Consider the following 21,809-nt stretch of genomic DNA (forward strand, 5'->3'; position numbering starts at 1 on the left):
TCTTGGTTCAGAGTGTAGCCAGGGTTACCAGAACAATATGTCTGTCTTGGTTCAGAGTGTAGCCAGGGTTACCAGAACAATATGTCTGTCTTGGTTCAGAGTGTAGCCAGGGTAACCAGAACAATATGTCTTGGTTCAGAGTGTAGCCAGGGTAACCAGAACAATATGTCTTGGTTCAGAGTGTAGCCAGGGTTACCAGAACAATATGTCTGTCTTGGTTCAGAGTGTAGCCAGTGTTACCACAACAATATGTCTTGGTTCAGAGTGTAGCCAGGGTAACCAGAACAATATGTCTGTCTTGTTTCAGAGTGTAGCCAGGGTTACCAGAACAATATGTCTGTCTTGGTTCAGTGTAGCCAGGGTTACCAGAACAATATGTCTGTCTTGGTTCAGAGTGTAGCCAGGGAACAGTTTTTAGTGGACCTTACAGTGTCAAAAACCCTTTGGTCTCCTCAGCCTTCGGTGACAGCTAGCCTCTCAGCGGGTTGCTAACGCTCACGGTCCACTCTGTCTGTCGCGTCTGTCACTCCAATGTGACAGCGGACTTCCTGGGGTCAGACAAGGCTCTCTGTGTTTGTGTGTGTCAGTCTCGAGGCGAGGCAGCATGCTGTCATCACCATCTCTGAATCAAACAATAATAACAAACTGACCTGGTGAGAAAAACTGAAAATTAAAAAGTGTTGTCAGGTTTTTCTAGGCCCTATATTTCCATGTACTGCCACTATGTGTCGCTGACTGTGTAAATATGTCACTGACTGTGTAAATAGGATGGGCCAGCAACCAACACTGCTCCCTGGAATATGTATAAATCATAGCCTATTAGCCCGTAAAGGATTTTTTAAATAAATGCTTTAAAATGCACTTTTCCCAAAGGCCACAAAATGTCTCATTTCCATCCGTCTTTCAATTAGCAACTCATTGGGCGAGTTACATGGACCTATCCAGCCCTACTTATCAGTGCAGATCAAGGCGAGGATACTGTTGGTGAACAGAACTTACAGCCCATTAATCACTACTCTGACTGATCAATAAAGTGCCAAAGTGGAGCAATAACCAGCTGACACAGCACTAACCCTGAGGACCGGAAACAACCCATTACCCTGCTGCTTGTAATCCAATCTGCCTGCCAGATAAACCCAGCTCCATCTTAACCAGCCCTCTCTCTCAGGTTCACCCAGTTCAAATCACAACACGCCAGCCGGCTAAATGACTCCAACTAATACATTCACTGCAAACAGGTGACTAATTTTAGTGTGGCCTTTCTCTGGCCCTGTTAATCATGTTAAGTACTTAGTAATGGTAAATACATATCTGGTGGTACTGTGACACCAGTATTAGTCATCGTCGGCCGTGGCGAGGAACACATAGTTTAATTAGATACAAATTTTATTGAGAAAAAGGTCTGGTGAACAAAGACATTTTCCATAGAGATAAGAACATTAGACTGTACATGCAGCACTGCAACAGAGAGAGCATGTCAGAGACGTTACGGCTGATAAAGGGTATTAAAGATTAAATCAACACACGAGTTAGAGGACAGTTTGGTCAAAACTAGTGTTTAGGGATAGAATGCAACAGAAATCGTAGAATCATAAGAGGCCCAGTGCATTGTCAGTGTTCTACCATTTTAGAACCAGCACAGCCAATGGAATGTGATGTTACCGTGTAGTGAACCCCCCCCTCCCCTTCATGTGAAATTAATGACAGTTTATTTAACTAGGCAAGTCAGTTAACGGCCTACCCCGGAAAATGCTGGGCCAATTGTGCGGCGCCCTATGGGACTCCCAATCATGGCAATACAGCCTGGAATCAAACCAGGGTCTGTAGTGACACCTCTAGCACTGAGATGCTCCGCCACTCAGGAGCTCAGTGTAGACTTACAATTTGACAGGCGACAGATGGCAGTGTTCCGGAGCTAAAATAAGATGTTCATTTTGACGTTCCTTTGGTCTGAGTAGCAGACGGAGCAGTATGTGTTCTGGTTCAATCATATCTCCCAGGCACCTTAACAAGGAGACAGGTCAACAACTACCTTCATGATATTGCACTTTGTGACATCTGCCGATGTAAAAAGGGCTTTATACATTTGATGTACGGTGGCATCATGATATATGAATTAGAGACAAAATGATCTAATTTATGTGTACATATAAAAAGTCATGGCCTTAGAGCCACTACTGTACTGTTGATGGGTCATTAAGACATTCCCATGTCATCTCACATGTTACAGCATTATAATATCTCCAATGCCCAAAAACAGCACGTGTAGAAAACTAGCAGAACAAAAGAAACAGTAACATATTACAGTATTAATACAAAAACAGAATAACTAAGCAATGTTATATGGCTGTTCTGAACAAGGCACAGCAGTAGTATTTCTTAACAGACCAATAATAAACAGGCACAACAAAGACATCACAGCCAGTTAGTGTCACTCCCTTTTACCTCACTACCACAAGTTACCTCACAGTTAAAGTACAGTTTAGTTCATTTCTTAGCAGTTGAAATATTAGTGAACACAATATACACAGTGTAGAAATGCTATGAGGTTTCAAGCAGATTTACATTAGATGTACAAATAGGTGCAATTAGAAAACAATATTTTCTATCAAAATATAACAGTGAATTCAGACTTCATTATGGGGGATCTCTGGTGTCCTTTCACCAGATGTGGAGCCTGCATACTAAACTGTGTCTAACAGTGCAGTGCTTGGTTGAGTGACGCACAGTTGTATTTCTAGTGCAGACTGACCAACAGTCATATCCTTCACTGACAGTACACACCCTTTACAGGAGACAGGACAGCTAAATGGAACCATGACTCAGTGTTCTTGCAGCAGCCCTCCCTCCCTCAGAGGCCTTGTGTTAGAACAGGGATGTCTATCTCTATGCCAGACATGCGTGAGCGTGTGGAGTAGCGGTGGCCTATGTAGCTGGGGGCATAGCCCACCTGAGAGGGGGCATAACTCTGGGACGGGGCATAGCTGTAGGCCTGGTTGTGCCCCACCTCTGACCCATACCCATCCGGGGCTGACATCTGGGACATATAGACCTGCTGAGGCTGCTGGGCCAGTGGGGCTACGCTCTGAGGGTAGCCCTGGGAGGGAGCGTAGGGCTGGGCATCCATCACAGTGGGGACGTACCCCTGTGGAGGGAAGGTCTGAGGGGGTCCGTAGACAGGGGAGGGGGGGTACCCGTTGGCTGTGAGGGGCTGGGTGGAGAGGGAGTTAGGAAGTGTGGGGAGAGGCAGCCAGAAGGGAGAGGGTAGCTTCTTACACATGCAGTACCACATGAACATCAGCAGGGCGGCGAGCATGAGGCCGCCGGAACAGCCGATGGCCACGTAGACCGCAAACCCGTCTGAGAAGATGCGGTCATACTTGATGTTCATCTCTTTGGTCCGGAACAGGAACCACACGGAGGGCGCCAGGGCGATAGCACCGCCCAGGAACAGGAACATCCCGGCCACTAGGTGGCAGCCTGCGCTGTTGACCAGACAACGGGTACTCTTGATGTCTGTCTCAGCCTTATCAGAGCAGCAGCATGTCTTAGACATGCCTGCCATACACAGCACCAGGGCCAGGGAGCCAAACAGTAGCCCAGTCGGCAGGCAGAACTGGAGCAGTCGCAGGTCCAACTGGTCCACTTTAGAATACCACTGTGGGGAAAAGGAATAAATGAGAAGTGATTTATGCAAATCTCAAATGACAACCTGTTTCCTGTATAGTGCACTACTTTAGAGCCCTATGTGGCAGTGCACCATATGGGGGGAATATGGGATGCTGTATGTCCTTATGATTGTGCGATCATCAGACCCGTACCTCTGAGTCGTAGTAGTAGCAGCCAGAGTAGCCATCTTGTTTCACACACTTGGCCCACAGGCCATCATAGACACTGATGTTCTTGGCGTTTTTGTTGAAGGTGACAAGTCGTGTCACTCGCCACTGTGGTATCAGCGCCGCCACAGCGATGCCGCCCACGGAGATGAAGGCGATGATGAAGGAGAAGGCATTGGTGGCGTGGATGTCCCGGCACGACATAGCCGCCGCAGATAGGAGGTGATGTCAACAGGACTTCCTGTGCTTTTGGATAAAGAGAGAAAGGGAAAATGAGAGAGATCAGTACTCAGTCAGATGAACTGGGCATCCAGATTTAGAGGCCTGTTTAGCTCTGAATATAAATATGTGACAGAGCATTTCCTATTCTGCATGGCAGGGAGACCTTTCTGCTTGACAACAATCCACAGCATTACACTGTACTCTTCAACAGCATCAAAGTTTACGCCACTGAGGGAGGTGACCCAGCTACAGGCAAACCCCTTATATGTTCCTATTCACTAACACAGTTGACCTAGAATCTACATGTGACTGAAAACAATGCTGTCATTTCATTGGAACTCAGACAGACACTTACAAACTAAGCCTATTAGGCAAGTACTGTAGTACTACTCCACAACAGGGGCTGTCCAGAAAAACAATGGACAATAGACTGGACTACCCTTTACTACCGTTGACAATGGTTGTTGCGCCGTAATGCTTCTCAATGCAGTAAACTCAATTGTCTCAAAGTAGAACCCGTTATTTACCAATGTGTAACTGGCTCACTATGTTTACAGCGCTGGAATATAACGTTAACTTACTGTGTGGATGTTCTACGGAGCAGACTAGCATAACATGACAGACACGTAATAAGAATTCAGTAGTGAATGTGTGTAGTCAGTGCCCAGCTAGCTAATTAGCTATAATTCAATTAGCTAGTTAGCCTACTAACTTACTTTAGTTGTTCTCCCTGTATGCTTGTGAAGTTGTGGATATGTAATTTAGCGGTGATGTCTTCTACATGTAGCTGATCAAACAATGTTGATAGAAGTTAGCAATCATTAACCAGCTGACTAGCTAGTTAACGTTAGCTAGAAACCTGTTGCGCCCTGGATTGTCGAAAAGATGGGACTAGCTAGCTAAACGCTAGAGCTCACAGAAGCTCAACTGAGTCTATGAAAAAGAGTGGTCGAACTTCATACCTTTGATTTTTGTAACGTTAACGCGTTTATTAGGGCGAAATCGCAGCCATTCCAATTCGTTGTTGAGTTTTTCAGTTCCAAGGAGCTGCTTCCCGTCCGTAGCGCACTCGCTTCTTGCGCGTCCCCGTGGTTGGCAAGAGAATGTGACGTCACCCGCACGTTCATATTCACATTGTACTGGCCTTGGTCTGTGTGGTTGACTGATGATGACAGACAGCGCACTTTATTCAGTTTATATGAATATACATGGTTGGATGATTAAAAAAAATATATATACAAAAAAAGAGAGAAAATAATGAATAATGACCCTCCACCTTTCTTTCTAATGTCTTGCAGGGTGATGTCCATATCCACATGATCTATAAATCAGCAGGACAAGAGGCAGCAGCATACTTCCTTCCTATTGGTAAGGTATCTGCTGTAAGAGTTATGAGGGGTGGATTAAATTAACGAACTATTGGAAAACTGACAAATAAAATAAATATTGCAAAACTATTAGTTCTGGCCACCCAATCTGATTGGTTACCATGAGTTGCAGCTGAACCAATATCCAGTATCAGAGCCATAGGCCTATAGAAAAACATAAGCCGGAGTAAACATAATATAGAACTGCATAGCTTGGTTACTGTTAGATGTGGAGAACGTTATAGTGAATGTTATAACCCTATACGCTAACAAACAATAATACACTAACCCTCCTTTGTTTTTGTTTTTCCCCAGTTGACCTCCCAGAGCCTCCTTTCCCCAGCCCTCCATTTCCTGGGTCAAAGGTCGTCCACAGGAGGAAGAAGAGACAGGTGAGTGAGAACTGTAGAATGCCCCAGGTTTTACTCCTACTATCCCTATGGTCACAGTTATGGATGATGTCATAATTTACTGTAACTGGGGAAGGAATGCTGAGAAAGGAGTCATCTTGAGTTCAGTCGTGTGTGTGGTGTGTGTGGTGTGTGTGTGTGTGGTTGAGAGAGTGTGTGTGTTGTGTGTGTGTGGTTGAGAGTGTGTGTGTGTGTGGTTGAGAGTGTGTGTGTGTGTGTGTGTGTGTGGTTGAGAGAGTGTGTGTGGTGTGTGTGTGTGCTTTGAGAGAGTGTGTGTGTACTATATAATCGTGCATGCTTATGTGTGTCTGTATGAGCGTGTTGGAGATAATTTAAATAGTGCTCTGTGTGTTCTTCACGTTGTTGACTTTGCATTCTGTATGTTAATTCACTGAGGTAGAAATGAAGGTGATTTCCTTGTCACCCCTCTCATCCTCTTCTTATAAAATATTCACCATGTGAGTGAAGGTTGTTCTCTGTTGCTCCTCATCCCCCACTGCCTGCAGACAGACAAACTGGTGTGGATGTGTCTGCATCTCTCTCTCTCTCTCTCTCTCTCTCTCTCTCTCTCTCTCTCTCTCTCTCTCTCTCTCTGTTCTCTTGCTTTTTCTCTCTTTCTCCCCTGAGAGCTATATAGACAAGGTTTACAGGAAAGCACAGACAGACCTGATGCGGTTGAAACAATCCATCATCCCAGCATCATTCTTCCTGTTTCTATGATGTATTTTGGTGGAAACAGTCATCATACAAATATAATGTTTTTACAGTAAGAGAGAGAGAGTTTGAATGCATGTGTGTTAGATCCATTGAGACTTACAGTCTGGTCCTTGTTGCTCTCGTAGGTCCCGCGGGTTGGGGGCAGTGTGGCCGAGGAGACCAAGTACATCGAGCTGATGGTGATCAACGACCATCTGATGGTGAGAGCAGTCCGTCTGTGTGTGTTTATGATTGTGTGTGTGTGCTCTTTCTTTCACTGATGTTACCCCCAATAAAGAAGCAAAGAGTTCAGGTATAAGACTGACGATCTCTCTCTCTCTCTCTCTCTCTCTCTCTCTCTCTCTCTCTCTCTCTCTCTCTCTCTCCAGTATAAAAAGCATCGTCTCTCTGTTGGTCAGACGAATAACTACGCTAAGTCTGTGGTCAATATGGCTGATATGGTAAGTTACCTAACATAATCTTTTTGGTATTGGATATTTTGAGCTACATGAGCCTAGAGACAGTAGACTCATCTGGTCTTTAGAATCTCAACCAATCAAGGGCGGAATCTTCAGTGTCACCGTCTGCAACGATAACTGGTCTCCTCAGCCTCATCTGTCTGCTGTGCTGCTGAAATCTGATAGGCCCGTTGCAGAGGACAGGGTCACATTTGAAAGCTGATAGGCTGGTGGAAAAGGGTCATATCTGTTTGCGTGCCCTTGATATTTAGTGATGACATAAAAAGGATGCTATATAGGGAATGGTGTGTGTTTGATAGATGTTTTGTTTTAAGAATAGAACTGAAAGCGTCCCTGTCCACTGTGCATTGTTGATTTAAGGGAATGTTTTTGACTTACTGTGCAACCACAAACAGACAAACAGACAGGCCTAAATATAGACAACAGTGACCCTTCCTGTACCCTCCCTCTCCTCTGTGCATCAGTCCACCCCTCGCTCCTCTCTGCACACCTGAGCCTAAAAACAAACAACAATCCCCTCCCTTCTTCTCCTCCATCAATCCTCTCCTTTCTCCCCTCTCCATCTCTGTCCATATGAGACTACTGCTGGTATTCAGCTAAATCAATCAGTCTTTACATGTGTCCTTTCCTCCCTCCCCTCACCGTCTCCACTGTTTATCTGGGCAGTCAAACAGGTTGTTTAATAGATGTTCATCCTATTCAGGCAAACATGTTCTCTCACCACGGAGCAGTGTTCTCATAAACTGCTCAGATTAGAATCACAAACACTACCATTATTTGTTGTTATCCCCCCAGACATAAGTCTGTTGGAATGGATGTCGTCATTAGATCTGTCAGCTTTCAAAGTTATTTAGGTCATTTAAGTAGCTTTGTAGGAAATGTTTTGATGTCAGTCAACTCTCAAGAGACAGACAGCACTGTATTTCCTGTAGCTGTTCTGTTGGTCTGATGTTTGGTGTTCTGATGTCACCCTCCCTTCCCAGATCTTCAAGGAGCAGCTCAACACCCGCATCGTGCTAGTTGCCATGGAGACGTGGGCGGCTGACAACCGGTTCAACATCGACGACGACCCCATGGTGACCTTGAGGGAGTTCATGAAGTACAGACGAGACTTCATCAAGGAGAAGTGTGACTCCGTGCATCTTTTCTCGTAAGCTTGTCTGTCTCTGTTTGGGGTGGGGAGAGGGGTGGTATGGGTTCTGTCTGTCTCTGTTTGGGCTGGGGGAGAGGGGGTGGTATGGGTTCTGTCTGTCTCTGTGGGGTGGGGGAGAGGGGGTGGTATGGGTTCGGTCTGTCTCTGTGGGGTGGGGGACAGGGGGTGGTATGGGTTCTGTCTGTCTCTGTGGGGTGGGGAGAGGGGGTGGTATGGGTTCTGTCTGTCTCTGTTTGGGCTGGGGGAGAGGGGTGGTATGGGTTCTGTCTGTCTCTGTGGGGTGGGGGAGAGGGGGTGGTATGGGTTCGGTCTGTCTCTGTGGGGTGGGGGACAGGGGGTGGTATGGGTTCTGTCTGTCTGTCTCTGTGGGGTGGGGGAGAGGGGGTGGTATGGGTTCTGACTGTCTCTGTGGGGTGGGGGAGAGGGGGTGTAATGGGTTCTGTCTGTCTCTGTGGGGGTGGGGGAGAGGGGTTGGTATGGGTTCTGTCTGTCTCTGGTGTGGGGGAGAGGGGGTGGTATGGGTTCTGTCTGTCTCTGTGTGGGATGGGGGAGAGGGGGTGGTATGGGTTCTGTCTGTCTCTGTGTGGGATGGGGAGAGGGGGTGGTATGGGTTCTGTCTGTCTCTGTGTGGGATGGGGGAGAGGGGGTGGTATGGGTTCTGTCTGTCTCTGTGTGGGGGGAGAGGGGGTGGTATGGGTTCTGTCTGTCTCTGTGGGGGGGAAGAGGGGCTGGTATGGGTTCTGTCTGTCTCTGTGTGGGGTGGGGGAGAGTGGTTTGTATGGGTTCTGTCTGTCTCTGTGGGGTGGGGGAGAGGGGTTGGTATGGGTTCTGTCTGTCTCTGTGGGGTGGGGGAGAGGGGGTGGTATGGGTTCTGTCTGTCTCTGTGTGGGATGGGGGAGAGGGGATGGTATGGGTTCTGTCTGTCTCTGTGTGGGGGGGTAGAGAGGGGGTGGTATGGGTTCTGTCTGTCTCTGTGTGGGGTGGATGAAAGATGTGATGCATTTTAGTCACTTCAAACCATGCTTCCTGTCAGACTGATTTGTAATAGACTGTCATCACCCCAAATGAAAAAGTTAACATTGGCTGTTGGTGACATCCTTTTTTGACTGGACAAAAAAGTCTGGGAACCCCTGGTTTAGAGATTGAATCACTTCCTCTCTTTTTACCAGAGGGAACCGGTTCCATAGCAGCTGGGGAGGAGCTTCCTATATGGGAGGAGTCTGTTCTCTAACTAAAGGAGGAGGAGTCAACGAGGTAGGCCCCACTTCAGGATGAAAATGGACCTTAATCAGCATCTCTTTTAGGCACAAATTTAAGAACTTATTCTCTCTCTCTGTTCTCTCTCTTTCTTTCTTTTCTCCTCCCTTCCTCTGTCAGTATGGCAAGACAGATGAGATGGCCATAACCCTGGCCCAGTCTCTGGGACAAAACATTGGCATCTTTTCTGACAAGAAGAGGATCCTCAACGGTACAATCCTGTACACGTACACACACACACACACACACACACACACACACAGGCCACACACACGCTGGCCACACACACACACTGGCCACACAGAGACGTGTATGTTGTGTGTTCCACAGGCGAGTGCAAGTGTGATGACCGTTGGTCTGGCTGCATCATGGATGATGTTGGGTAAGTTTCCTCTACAGTACTTTGTTTCCCAAACAACCCGTCTCACACTGCCATGGCAACAGACCCCATCTCCCGCGACAATGCCGACATTCCAAACGTGTGTTCCCTCTGTGCATCTCTGTTTCGCTGTGATGTCATAGTGTGTTAGTCTCTTAGAGAAGAGGGTCGTCACTATCTGACCATGTTAGAAAGGATGGAAGTACTGCACTTTTAACCACTAACCCTAACTCACCATAACCTTACCTCTAACTCTCAGCCTTAAACCTAACCCTCAACCTTAAACCTAACCCTAACTCTGAACCTAACCTTAACTCCGACTAAGAACTAATATCTCATATACTTGTTCATCAGTTCTGATGATAATGCCACCTTTGTTCATCTTAGACTGGCCAGAAAGTGACTACCCAGAAAAATAGTCAGTCTGACTTAGTTGGACATTTAGACAGGGAAGATCATCTGAATTAGGACAATTAATACATTCACATTGATTATCTTGTTAGTGTTGACTCTGGGTTAACAATGTCTGGAGCATTAGAAAATACTTTAGACTGCGTTGTAGTTCAGGAAATGTTCCACTAGATGGCAGTAGATGCTGTTGTTTACTCCAGACATCAGTAACTTCACGCACTGGACTGTTTGGCCAGGGATTCATATTAGTAATACTATCTGTGAGTGATTGGTCATGTCCTGAACTGCCACGTAGAGTTTCACCAATCATATTCTATATTCTGAATAATATGTTATACCTCTCTTGGTTAACTGTGGAGCTCTTGTACTGTCCTTGTCAGCCAAATGTTTCCCGTTCATTGTGTGTTTCTGTGTGGACACGCTTGCTGCTTTGCAGCTTGTGTGTGTGAGGGTATCTATATGGATGCAACTGTGTGTGAGGGCTGTGTGTGTTAGTATGGAGGATGTGTGTCTTTACCCCTCTTCTTTAATACCTCTTGCGTTTCCCCTCAATCCCAAATGGGACAGCAGGTGAGCAGAAGCTTGGCTGGAACGCTGCTCGTGCAGTTTGAACCAATCGGCTGCCTGGAAGGGTTGTCAGTCATCTCAACCTTTCCCATTCCATCCAATAGCATTACGGCCTCTGTGGCTCGACGTCCCGCCGTAGCTTCGTCTTCTTCTTCAGATGATGATGTAGTGTAAATAAATACAACTCTGTGGTCTGAGCTCAGCTGTATTTATTTATGTTCATTATGTACATATATTTTATTCAGATTTATTTTCATATATTTTTCAGATTTATTTTCATATATTTTTTCAGTTTTGGGCTGATGTCACTCGCTGAGCACTTTTGGAGCAATGGATTGTACTACTGTTATACTCATAGGGGGGATCCCTTTTCCCCCTTAAAGCTTTGACAATGAGCCCTACACATCATGTCTTTTCCATCTAACCGATTGATACAGTCTGCAATGTCATTCCCGTACGAGACCAATATGATTTATCTCCATTAATACTGTACTCAACAGCACGGACCCCTTTTAGGATTCTATCTTTGATATTGTTATCTGACTTTAGCAACCTCTCCGTAGGGTCAGCATGTCAAAGGTCAGAAGTTATTATTTATCCTTTCCCCAGCACATGGCTCTTACCCAGACTCCCTCTCTCTAAGCAGAGGTCAATGGTATTTCAGACACTCGTATTCAATGAGCAAGTATCAGTCACTTTTTATTTTCTCTTCTCAGCGCCTGCATGTCTGTTCCTGTTAACTAATACTGACAGTCTACTGTGTGGTGGTTCTCTCCATCAAAAGGGTTGGGGTTCTATCTGGGTTTATCTAAATTGTGTGTGTGTGTGTGTGTGTGTGTGTGTGTGTGTGTGTGTGTGTGTGTGTGTGTGTGTGTGTGTGTGTGTGTGTGTGTGTGTGTGTGTGTGTGTGTGTGTGTGTGTGTGTGTGTGTGTGTGTGTGTGTGTGTGTGTGTGCGTGCATGCACAATTGGGTTGTTAGCCAGCCTGGGGGTGCCATAATGCACTGGATGGACTTGTGTTTGTATCACACTGGGTTCCTCTGTGTTAGGTTCTTCATTACTGAGGGTTTTACTATGTTGAGGCTATGTTGGGGCCACCGCCCACAAATGGGAAATGTTCTTTATCAGTCATCATACACTATCCTCTCTTCATTTAGAGTGTTTAGCGAGAGAGAAGAAGAGACCGAGAGAAACATAGAAAGAAGTAAGGGAGGGTTGATGTATGTCTATATTGCCAGTGATTCATTGGAGGTCTCTCTCTCTCTCTGTTATTGTGAGCCTTTGTTTGATTCCTAATCAGTATGACTCTCACTACTATTGTAAGTGCTACAATAATCCAAACTCAACTCAGCCCCTTGACTTCCACCATTTCCTTTCTCCGGGAAAGCTCCTGTTGGGCCCAGGATTTGCTGCATTGTGTTTACAGCACTAGCTCCCATTAGCCACTCACTAGCATTACTACTCGAAGCGGATACATATTTGCTGTATCATTTAGCAACAGTGCTATGGCGAGACAGGACAATGGCGTCTGAGGCTAAGCCCTGATTGCAGGAATGCAGAGCAGCAAGGGGCCAACACTAACAATGACAGACTAATAACAGAAAGACTCCTGATTGAGTGTCAATTGCTTACTAGCAAACCAGGTGCTATTGATTACTTCAGGGCAAAGGTGGTCTGCAGAAATGTATTCATTTCAAGTCAATCAATTTCTGCAACAAAAGACACCTTTGTCCTTAAGCTATCAATGGGACCTGGTTTCTGCCACCACACATCACGGTTATGATTCACAACCAGAAGCAACAACAAGGACAATAACAACAACAATAATGTGACAAATATTATTTCCTCTACACACCATCAGTCAATGTTAATCTTGTATGTCATACCGCTACTCTCCCTATTCTCTGACCCTGACTCTGACTGTGGTCATCAACAGATAAAAGGTGTGTGTGTTATTCTATAGATGGTGGGCTGTAAGGGATTGGATTGAACTGAAATGGAACCAACTATTAGAATCATTCAGAAATGTTAGTCAGTCTTGTTCAACACGTCTTGTGGTGAATGCTTCCTTCCTGTTCATATAGGGTCATTTGTAAGTATATACCACACTGCTGGCCTTCTCTCTGTAAGGACAACGCTAAAGCAACACAAGAGTGGCACAGTGTGTCTCAGAGGGATGTGTGTTGTTGTTGACGTGCTGCAGTTGTTTCCACTGTAACTGCGTGACTCTGTGGTTGTGTTGAACAGCTTCTACCTGCCCAAGAGGTTCTCCAACTGCAATGTGGAGGAGTACCACACCTTCCTCAACAGTGGTGGTGGAGCCTGTCTCTTCAACAAACCCATAAAGGTACGTACACACACGCACGCACGCACGCACACACACACACACACACACACACACACACACACACACACACACACACACACACACACACACACACATACACACACACACACATACACACACACACACACACATACACACACACACACACACACACACATACACACACACACACACACACACACACACACACACACACACACACACACACACACACACACACACACACACCCCTGAAGGGGATAATGAAGAAAATAACTTCAAAGCTTATAAAGCGCTTTTCTTAAATTTCACCCAAAGCACTTAGATAAACCTAACCTCTCTCTTTCTCTCTCTCCTCTCTTTCACTCTCCCCCCTCGCTCTCTGTGACTCCAGCTGGTTGACCCTCCAGAGTGTGGGAATGGTTTGGTGGAGCCAGGGGAGGAGTGTGACTGTGGTAGCCCAGCGGTGAGTAGCTGAGAGTGGACAGACATTGGCCCTAGACACCTCTGGTCCTGGAGAATCTACAGGGAACCTTGATTCATATGCGTTTGTTTATATGTGTTTGTGTTCCTTCACTAGGAGTGCGAGAGGGAGGGAGAGAAGTGCTGTCAGAAGTGTACACTCACACAAGGCTCAAAGTGTAGCGACGGACTCTGCTGTAACAACTGTCAGGTACAGGACACTATGCATTGTCACATCACGCACTTATGCACATATGCATAATCAATCAATCAATCAATCAATCAATCAAATGTATTTATAAAGCCCTTTTTACACCAGCACATGTCATGAAGTGTTATACAGAAACCCAGCCTAAAACTCCAAACAGCAAGCAATGCTAGTGTAGAAGCACAGTGGCTAGGAAAACCTCCCTAGAAAGGCCAAAACCTAGGAAGAAACCTAGAGAGAAACCAGGCTCTGAGGGGTGCCAGTCCTCTTCTGGCTGTGCCAGGTGGAGAGAAACCAGGCTCTGAGGGAGTGCCAGTCCTCTTCTGGCTGTGCCAGGTGGAGAGAAACCAGGCTCTGAGGGGTGCCAGTCCTCTTCTGGCTGTGCCAGGTGGAGAGAAACCAGGCTCTGAGGGGTGCCAGTCCTCTTCTGGCTGTGCCAGGTGGAGAGAAACCAGGCTCTGAGGGGTGCCAGTCCTCTTCTGGCTGTGCCAGGTGGAGAGAAACCAGGCTCTGAGGGGTGCCAGTCCTCTTCTGGCTGTCCCAGGTGGAGAGAAACCAGGCTCTGAGGGGTGCCAGTCCTCTTCTGGCTGTGCCAGGTGGAGAGAAACCAGGCTCTGAGCGGTGCCAGTCCTCTTCTGGCTGTGCCAGGTGGAGAGTAACCAGGCTCTGAGGGAGTGCCAGTCCTCTTCTGGCTGTCCCAGGTGGAGAGAAACCAGGCTCTGAGGGGTGCCAGTCCTCTTCTGGCTGTGCCAGGTGGAGAGTAACCAGGCTCTGAGGGAGTGCCAGTCCTCTTCTGGCTGTGCCAGGTGGAGAGGAACCAGGCTCTGAGGGAGTGCCAGTCCTCTTCTGGCTGTGCCAGGTGAAGAGGAACCAGGCTCTGAGGGAGTGCCAGTCCTCTTCTGGCTGTGCCAGGTGGAGAGGAACCAGGCTCTGAGGGAGTGCCAGTCCTCTTCTGGTTGTGCCAGGTGGAGAGAAACCAGGCTCTGAGGGGGTGCCAGTCCTCTTCTGGCTGTGCCAGGTGGAGAGGAACCAGGCTCTGAGGGAGTGCCAGTCCTCTTCTGGCTGTGCCAGGTGGAGAGTAACCAGGCTCTGAGGGATTGCCAGTCCTCTTCTGGCTGTGCCAGGTGGAGAGGAACCAGGCTCTGAGGGAGTGCCAGTCCTCTTCTGGCTGTGCCAGGTGGAAAGGAACCAGCCTCTGAGGGAGTGCCAGTCCTCTTCTGGCTGTGCCAGGTGGAGAGGAACCAGGCTCTGAGGGAGTGCCAGTCCTCTTCTGGCTGTGCCAGGTGGAGAGGAACCAGGCTCTGAGGGAGTGCCAGTCCTCTTCTGGCTGTGCCAGGTGGAAAGGAACCAGGCTCTGAGGGAGTGCCAGTCCTCTTCTGGCTGTGCCAGGTGGAGAGGAACCAGGCTCTGAGGGAGTGCCAGTCCTCTTCTGGCTGTGCCAGGTGGAGAGTAACCAGGCTCTGAGGGAGTGCCAGTCCTCTTCTGGCTATGCCAGGTGGAGAGGAACCAGGCTCTGAGGGAGTGCCAGTCCTCTTCTGGCTGTGCCAGGTGGAGAGGAACCAGGCTCTGAGGGGGTGCCAGTCCTCTTCTGGCTGTGCCAGGTGGAGAGGAACCAGGCTCTGAGGGGGTGACAGGTGGAGATGTACATGGCCATTAAGACCAGATTGTTCTTCAAGATGTTTAAACGTTCATAGATGACCAGCAGGGTCAAATAATAATTACAGTGGTTGTAGTCTGTGCAACAGGTCAGTACTTCAGGAGTAAATGTCATACACCTGCTGACATGCTTTGACCTGTGTTGTGTGTGGGCAGATGGAGTTTATGGGCGTGGTGTGTAGGGAGGCAGTGAATGACTGTGATATTCCAGAGAACTGCACTGGTAACTCCAGCCAGTGTCCCCCGAACGTGCACAAGATGGACGGCTACTCATGTGAAAAGGAACAGGTAAGAGATATCAAGAATAATCAGAGTGGACCAGTTGGTGTGTACAGGTGTGTGTTTGTGTTTGACGTGTACCATTCCTCTCTGTCCAGGGTCGTTGCTTCAATGGGAGGTGCAAGACCAAAGACAGACAGTGCAAGTACCTGTGGGGAGAGAGTGAGTAACAAAACTGTTTTTGATTCCATCACTGATGAAAACGTTTTTATGTCGACCTCAATGACACTCAATGCAGGGTTATTTATGTAGGTTGTGACATCATCCCTGTTCATTGTTTGATTTTTCAGAGGCGACCGCTGCTGATAAGTTCTGTTATGAGAAGTTGAATATCGAGGGGACAGAGAAGGGGAACTGTGGGAAGGACAAAGACACATGGGTCCAATGCAACAAGCAGTAAGGACACTTGTTTGTGTCACAGTTCTGTTGTGCTTGAATACAATGACATGACTGTGTCCAGCAAAGTTTAGGTAACTAATGGAACCTGAACTTAGAGAGAAGGTTCATTACTACTTCCTGTGTGTTTCAGAGACGTGCATTGTGGGTACCTGCTATGTTCCAACATATCGCCGGCCCCCCGACTAGGAGAGTTGCAGGGGGGACTGACGTCCTTCTCTGTTGCACAGCACAGTGCCTCGCTGGACTGCAGGTACACACACACACACACACACACACACACACACACACATCATCATCAGACTCTGATTCATTCAGAGCGTTATGGTTCTCCTTGGGTTGCTAATGAATTACAGTCCATTCATAGATATTTACACACACTGATTGATAAAGCGACCTCCTTATAAAGCGACCTCCTAGCTCTCTCTCTGACAATGCAGGCCTCCAGAGCACATACAGAATAATGTCTCTAGCTCTCTCTCTGACGATGCAGGCCTCCAGAGCACATACAGAATAATGCCTATAGCTCACTCTCTGACAATGCAGGCCTCCAGAGTATATACAGAATAATGCCTCTAGCTCTCTCTCTCTGACGATGCAGGCCTCCAGAGCACATACAGAATAATGCCTCTAGCTCTCTCTCTGACGATGCAGGCCTCCAGAGCACATACAGAATAATGCCTCTAGCTCTCTCTCTGACGATGCAGGCCTCCAGAGCACATACAGAATAATGCCTATAGCTCACTCTCTGACAATGCAGGCCTCCAGAGTATATACAGAATAATGCCTCTAGCTCTCTCTCTCTGACGATGCAGGCCTCCAGAGCACATACAGAATAATGCCTCTAGCTCTCTCTCTGACGATGCAGGCCTCCAGAGCACATACAGAATAATGCCTCTAGCTCTCTCTCTGACGATGCAGGCCTCCAGAGCACATACAGAATAATGTCTCTAGCTCTCTCTCTGACGATGCAGGCCTCCAGAGCACATACAGAATAATGCCTATAGCTCTCTCTCTGACAATGCAGGCCTCCAGAGCACATACAGAATAATGTCTCTAGCTCTCTCTCTGACGATGCAGGCCTCCAGAGCACATACAGAATAATGCCTCTAGCTCTCTCTCTGACGATGCAGGCCTCCAGAGCACATACAGAATAATGTCTCTAGCTCTCTCTCTGACGATGCAGGCCTCCAGAGCACATACAGAATAATGCCTATAGCTCTCTCTCTCTGATGATGCAGGCCTCCAGAGCATATACAGAATAACGTCTCTAGCTCTCTCTTTGTGAATTAAATTCTATATTTGATTTATGTCCCTGTGTAACTTCTATATGAATGGATCCTCTGTAACTGTGCTGTGTTGTGTGCTGTATGTCAGTGGGGGTCATGTGATGATAGACGGGGACAGTGACCTGGGCTATGTGGAGGATGGGACAGCCTGTGGGACAGAGAGGGTCTGCTTCAACCACAAGTGTCTGCCCCTTCAGGAGTTCAACTTCAGCACCTGCCCTGGAACCACCGAGAAGACCATCTGTTCTGGACACGGGGTACGGATACACGCACACAAATGCACAAACACACACATGCATGCACACCCACTTTCTCTCTCTCTCTCCAACCTTTCAGCTCCTAATACATATTTTTTGGTGTGTGTGCCTGCATGCTTGTGTATGTGTGTGTTGCAGATTTGTAGTAACGAGCTGAAGTGTGTGTGTCACTTGGGTTGGACTGGAGACGATTGTAACTCCACGTCTCCTCTCAGCTACCTGGTGGTTGGACCCACCGCCTCTGTATCAGGTACAAATAACTCCACACGTCTCCCTATCTCTCTCTAACTCTTTCCCTCTCCCCCTATTTATATAAGCCCTGCTTATAAATATCTCTCTCTGTCTCTCTGTCTCTGTCTCTCTCTCCCTATCTCTCTCTAACTCTTTCCCTCTCCCCCTATTTATATAAGCCCTGCTTATAAATATCTCTCTCTGTCTCTCTGTCTCTGTCTCTCTCTCCCTATCTCTCTCTAACTCTTTCCCTCGCGCCCTATTTATATAAGCCCTGCTTATAAATAGCTCTCTTCCTATCTTTCTCTTTCTCTCTCTCTCGCTCGCTCTCTCTCTCTCTCTTCCTCTTGTTCTTTCCCCCTCTCTCTCGCTCTGTCTCTGTCTCTCTGACTCTCTCTCGCTCTTTCTCTCACACTCTCTCCCTTTCTCCTTCTCTCTCGCTAACTCTCCTACTCTCTCTCACTCTCTCTCTAACTCTAACACTCTCTAACTCTCCTACTCTCTCAATTCAATTCAATTCAATTCAAGGGCTTTATTGGCATGGGAAACATGTGTTAACATTGCCAAAGCAAGTGAGGTAAACAACATACAAAGTGAATATATAAAGTGAAAAACAACAAAAATTAAAATCTCTCTCTAACTCTCCTACTCTCTCTAACTCTCTAACTCTCCTACTCTCTCTGTCTAACTCTCTCTCTCTAACTCTCCTACTCTCTCTCTCAAACTCTCTCTCTCAAACTCTCTCTCTCTAACTCTCTAACTCTCCTACTCTCTCTCTCTAACTCTCTCTCTCAAACTCTCTCTCTCTCTAACTCTCTCTCTCCTACTCTCTCTCTCTCTAACTCTCTTTCCCTCTCCCCCTTTTAACACAAAGACTGTGAGAGGTTTTGGGTCGACATACGTATTTAAGCCTGTATTTTCTTCATAAATCATTGGTTCATTCATTGTTTAGTTATTCTGCATATAATCATTATTTTTGGCCTTTCCGTTTGCATCAGTATCTGTTAAAACAACAACCAGGCACATCTTTCTTTTTGTTTGTTGTTTATTTTCACACACATTCTTTGTCGACAGGCTCATGTCATTGATGGAGTGACGCTGAGGTCAGATCTGAGTTCCTCTTCATTGTGTTTGCCCCTTCTGTGATGTCACTTCCTCCTCTTTCTCCTCCTCTCACCCCATCCCAGTCTCCCCAGCCTGTAGTCAGTCATGTTTTTGAATCCTTCTACGTTTCCCCTCAAAAACATACACATCAATGTTTGTAATGTGTTTCCTCCCCCCTCTTTCCTTTCAGATCTCTTCCCTCTGAGTGTGCTGTGTTTTAGTGTACTATTGAAGTGAGGTGTACCCACTTGGTCACTTCAAAGTGTGTTTCTCCTACAGATTCATTTGGAAACAACTATAATACAGTTTGTTTATAAAGTGCTCCCCCCCCTCCTCCTCTCTCAGGTATCACCAGTACTAACATCATCATCGGGGCCATCGCTGGCTCCATTCTGTTCCTGGCTCTCATCCTGGCCATCACCGCCTGGGGATACAAGTGAGTACAGCTGGACCTCAGCTCTAGACCTGGGATAGCTGACTAGGAACTGGCTTGGGATCCTGTCATTGGTCAGTATGTCTGACGTGACTGTCCTTCTTCACTAACAGGAGCTACAGACAGCGGTGCTACGTTGAGTCAGAGGTTCACAGAAGATTCTGCAGGTTTGTCATCCTTATTCGTTCCCATTTACATTTTTGTCATTTAGCAGCGCGACTTACAATTCCACATTTTCTATAACGGTCATTAGTTGTTGATCTATTTATGTGTTGGTCAATTTGTTGATGTGTTTGTGAAATCTATGTCAGGACAGTGTTCAGATGTCTAATGTTTGTTGGCGTTTCTCAGGCAAATGCCTCCGGGTGACTATGTGAAGAAACCCGGGGATGCAGACTCGTTCTACAGTGACCTGGCCCCTGGGGTCAGCACCAACTCAGGCTGTAGCTCCAAGAAGAGGTCTGGCTGTCTGTCTAACCTGCAGATATACACGCTCTCTTTCCCCCCCTCCATCGCCTCCATCTCACAAAACATCTCTCTGTTTGCATTCAGGTGTGACATCATCTCACTGCCATCGCAAATGTGTGTGTGTGTGTGGGGGGGGTGGTTCTTATTTTGTACGTGTCGAGGGTATCTTGTCTTGTTCACAATATGTGTAGTTGGTTGTGTAGTGTTGGTTGCAATATGCCTCTTTCTGCACATTCTTCTCATCATGTTGTCACGCTATCGTTCACAGTCGTCATGGTGTGGTAGTCTGTTCTCATGGAATGTACCATCAGTCTCCTTCCTCTCCTCCTCCTACTTTGAGCTGTCTGTCTGTTCTCTACTGTAGACAAAGGAAAATAATATAATAATAATATATTAATATGCAGTCGTGTGTGCATACATTTGACTTGTGGGTGGTCCCAGAAATCAAACCCACTAAACAGATGTTGTAAATCTGGGCTCCCGAGAGGCGCAGCGGTCTAAGGCACTGCATCTCAGTGCTTGAGGCGTCACTACAGACACCCTGGTTTGATTCCAGGCTGTATCACAACCGACCGTGATTGGGAGTCCCATAGGGTGGCACACAATTGGCCCAGCATCGTCCGTGTTTGGCCGGTGTAGGCCATCATTATAAATAAGAATTTGTTCTTAAACTGACTTGCCTAGTTAAATAAAGGCTAAATAAAAAAAAATAAAAGTCTGGGGATCAGGCTGTCAGTAATGATGATCGTGATGATAATGGTTATCACTGTTTCACAAGGAAATCTAACTCTGTGTGTGAAGGTCTAACGGTCTTTCCCACTCGTGGAGCGAGCGAATCCCTGACGCCAAACACATCTCTGACATTTGTGAGAACGGACGACCCAGGAGCAACTCATGGCAAGGTATCACAGAGTTATATTTCCCTGTGCTAACCATGTGTTACTGTGTCCTTCTTCTGTAGGAAATCTGAGTGGAAATCGCAAGAAGTCGAAAGGGAAGAAGTTCCGTCCTCGCTCCAACTCTACAGAGTAAGTCACCATGTTCCTGGATGGGCTTCCACATGGCTCAGGGATTGTATTTACACCCATCCAGTCACTATAGAAATCAGCTCAAATAGCAGCAAGCCAAGAGGTTCTGTATGGTGAAATAGACTTATACAGATTGTGGGGTTACTTGTAGAATCTGTGAATCCAGCATTTCACAAGAACTTTATAAGAAAGTGTATTAATGAGTTACATTGACTACTACCAGATTTTGTTACCTCAGAGACGCCATTGTTCTAGAATGTTGTACTGCACTTTCCTATAAAGAAAAATGTCATTGTAGAGTGCATGTGGGACTTAATGGCAGTCACTATGGCCATGCTTGAACAGACAAATGCTATTTGTTTTTATCTAAGGGTTAGTGTTACGGGTGAGGGTAAATGTAAAGGTTAAGTGTTAAGGTCAGGGCTATTGCTTATAAAGATGACATCTGTGAGACCATACTTCTGTCCTTTCTAGCATGGCCACTCAAAAACAACCCTAACTGCACATGCTCCCCGTGAATGAACACAATTAACGCCTTGTTGACCTTTCAGCCTTGTTGACCTTTCAGCCTTGTTGATCTCCCAGTCTGTTGTTGTTTGTTTGTTTCCTGGTCCTGGCACCTAAGGTCATTTGCAGAGCAACTGTTCTTGTTTGAATGCATGGGAGTGAATGAGGAGAATTTAACTGCTTGGACCGATTTGTGACATCTGGCCAAAATGCAAATGACCATCTTACTAAAACACACATTCATCTAGTCAAGTTCTTCACAGTCCCATCTTGTCTTCCTCTCACTTGCATCTTGGTGGTGTGTGTTCAGAATGTCTTTGGTCTGCTCTGCTCTCTTAAAATATCTCCTCTTCCTCCCTCGTCCTCTTTCTCCCTCTTCCTCATCTCCA

General features: G+C 46.7%; 2 protein-coding genes across 7 annotated transcripts in view; one reads left to right on the top strand and one right to left on the bottom strand.

Annotated features, from left to right (window-relative positions):
• LOC112235368 (disintegrin and metalloproteinase domain-containing protein 22-like) overlaps positions 1–21,809 on the top strand; it is a 153,811-nt gene that overhangs the window by 125,983 nt on the left and 6,019 nt on the right. For 3 of the 4 annotated variants that reach the window (XM_042319285.1, XM_042319287.1, XM_042319286.1), the window contains exons 8-29: positions 5,357–5,426; positions 5,741–5,817; positions 6,678–6,752; positions 6,921–6,992; positions 7,994–8,160; positions 9,333–9,417; positions 9,541–9,631; positions 9,751–9,802; positions 13,024–13,123; positions 13,497–13,568; positions 13,683–13,775; positions 15,585–15,716; positions 15,806–15,869; positions 15,998–16,103; positions 16,237–16,356; positions 17,481–17,649; positions 17,788–17,899; positions 19,330–19,420; positions 19,531–19,584; positions 19,769–19,969; positions 20,687–20,787; positions 20,847–20,913. In XM_042319285.1, coding sequence (XP_042175219.1) covers positions 5,357–5,426; positions 5,741–5,817; positions 6,678–6,752; positions 6,921–6,992; positions 7,994–8,160; positions 9,333–9,417; positions 9,541–9,631; positions 9,751–9,802; positions 13,024–13,123; positions 13,497–13,568; positions 13,683–13,775; positions 15,585–15,716; positions 15,806–15,869; positions 15,998–16,103; positions 16,237–16,356; positions 17,481–17,649; positions 17,788–17,899; positions 19,330–19,420; positions 19,531–19,584; positions 19,769–19,969; positions 20,687–20,787; positions 20,847–20,913 — 2,171 coding nt within the window. The remainder of the gene's footprint in view (positions 1–5,356; positions 5,427–5,740; positions 5,818–6,677; positions 6,753–6,920; positions 6,993–7,993; positions 8,161–9,332; positions 9,418–9,540; positions 9,632–9,750; positions 9,803–13,023; positions 13,124–13,496; positions 13,569–13,682; positions 13,776–15,584; positions 15,717–15,805; positions 15,870–15,997; positions 16,104–16,236; positions 16,357–17,480; positions 17,650–17,787; positions 17,900–19,329; positions 19,421–19,530; positions 19,585–19,768; positions 19,970–20,686; positions 20,788–20,846; positions 20,914–21,809) is intronic. The other variant, XM_042319288.1, reaches the window with a different exon arrangement.
• Positions 1,369–5,201, bottom strand: LOC112235351 (claudin-12-like). 3 transcript variants are annotated; one of them, XM_042319289.1, is made up of 3 exons: positions 5,021–5,201; positions 3,822–4,077; positions 1,369–3,658 (listed from the first exon to the last, which is right to left on the bottom strand). In XM_042319289.1, the coding sequence occupies exons 2-3, from the start codon at positions 4,038–4,040 to the stop codon at positions 2,852–2,854; spliced, it is 1,026 nt and encodes a 341-aa protein (XP_042175223.1). In that variant the 5' UTR covers positions 4,041–4,077; positions 5,021–5,201; the 3' UTR covers positions 1,369–2,851. The 3 variants fall into 3 exon arrangements, with proteins under 3 accessions (XP_042175223.1, XP_024259552.2, XP_042175224.1); XM_024403784.2 differs by having other exon boundaries at positions 3,822–4,082; positions 5,021–5,200; XM_042319290.1 differs by lacking the exon at positions 5,021–5,201 and adding an exon at positions 4,775–5,014 and having other exon boundaries at positions 3,822–4,082.

The sequence above is a fragment of the Oncorhynchus tshawytscha genome, unplaced genomic scaffold (assembly GCF_018296145.1).
Source record: "Oncorhynchus tshawytscha isolate Ot180627B unplaced genomic scaffold, Otsh_v2.0 Un_scaffold_17_pilon_pilon, whole genome shotgun sequence".
In the NCBI taxonomy this organism is placed as follows: Eukaryota; Metazoa; Chordata; class Actinopteri; order Salmoniformes; family Salmonidae; genus Oncorhynchus; species Oncorhynchus tshawytscha.

What these genes read in the sequence shown, in the direction of transcription:
- LOC112235351 (XM_042319289.1), bottom strand. Translation starts at nt 4,040, where the DNA reads ATGTCGTGCCGGGACATCCACGCCACCAATGCCTTCTCCTTCATCATC. An exon ending in GCTACTACTACGACTCAGAG is followed by an intron (nt 3,659 to 3,821) that starts GTACGGGTCTGA and finishes TTTTCCCCACAG; the next exon opens with TGGTATTCTAAAGTGGACCA.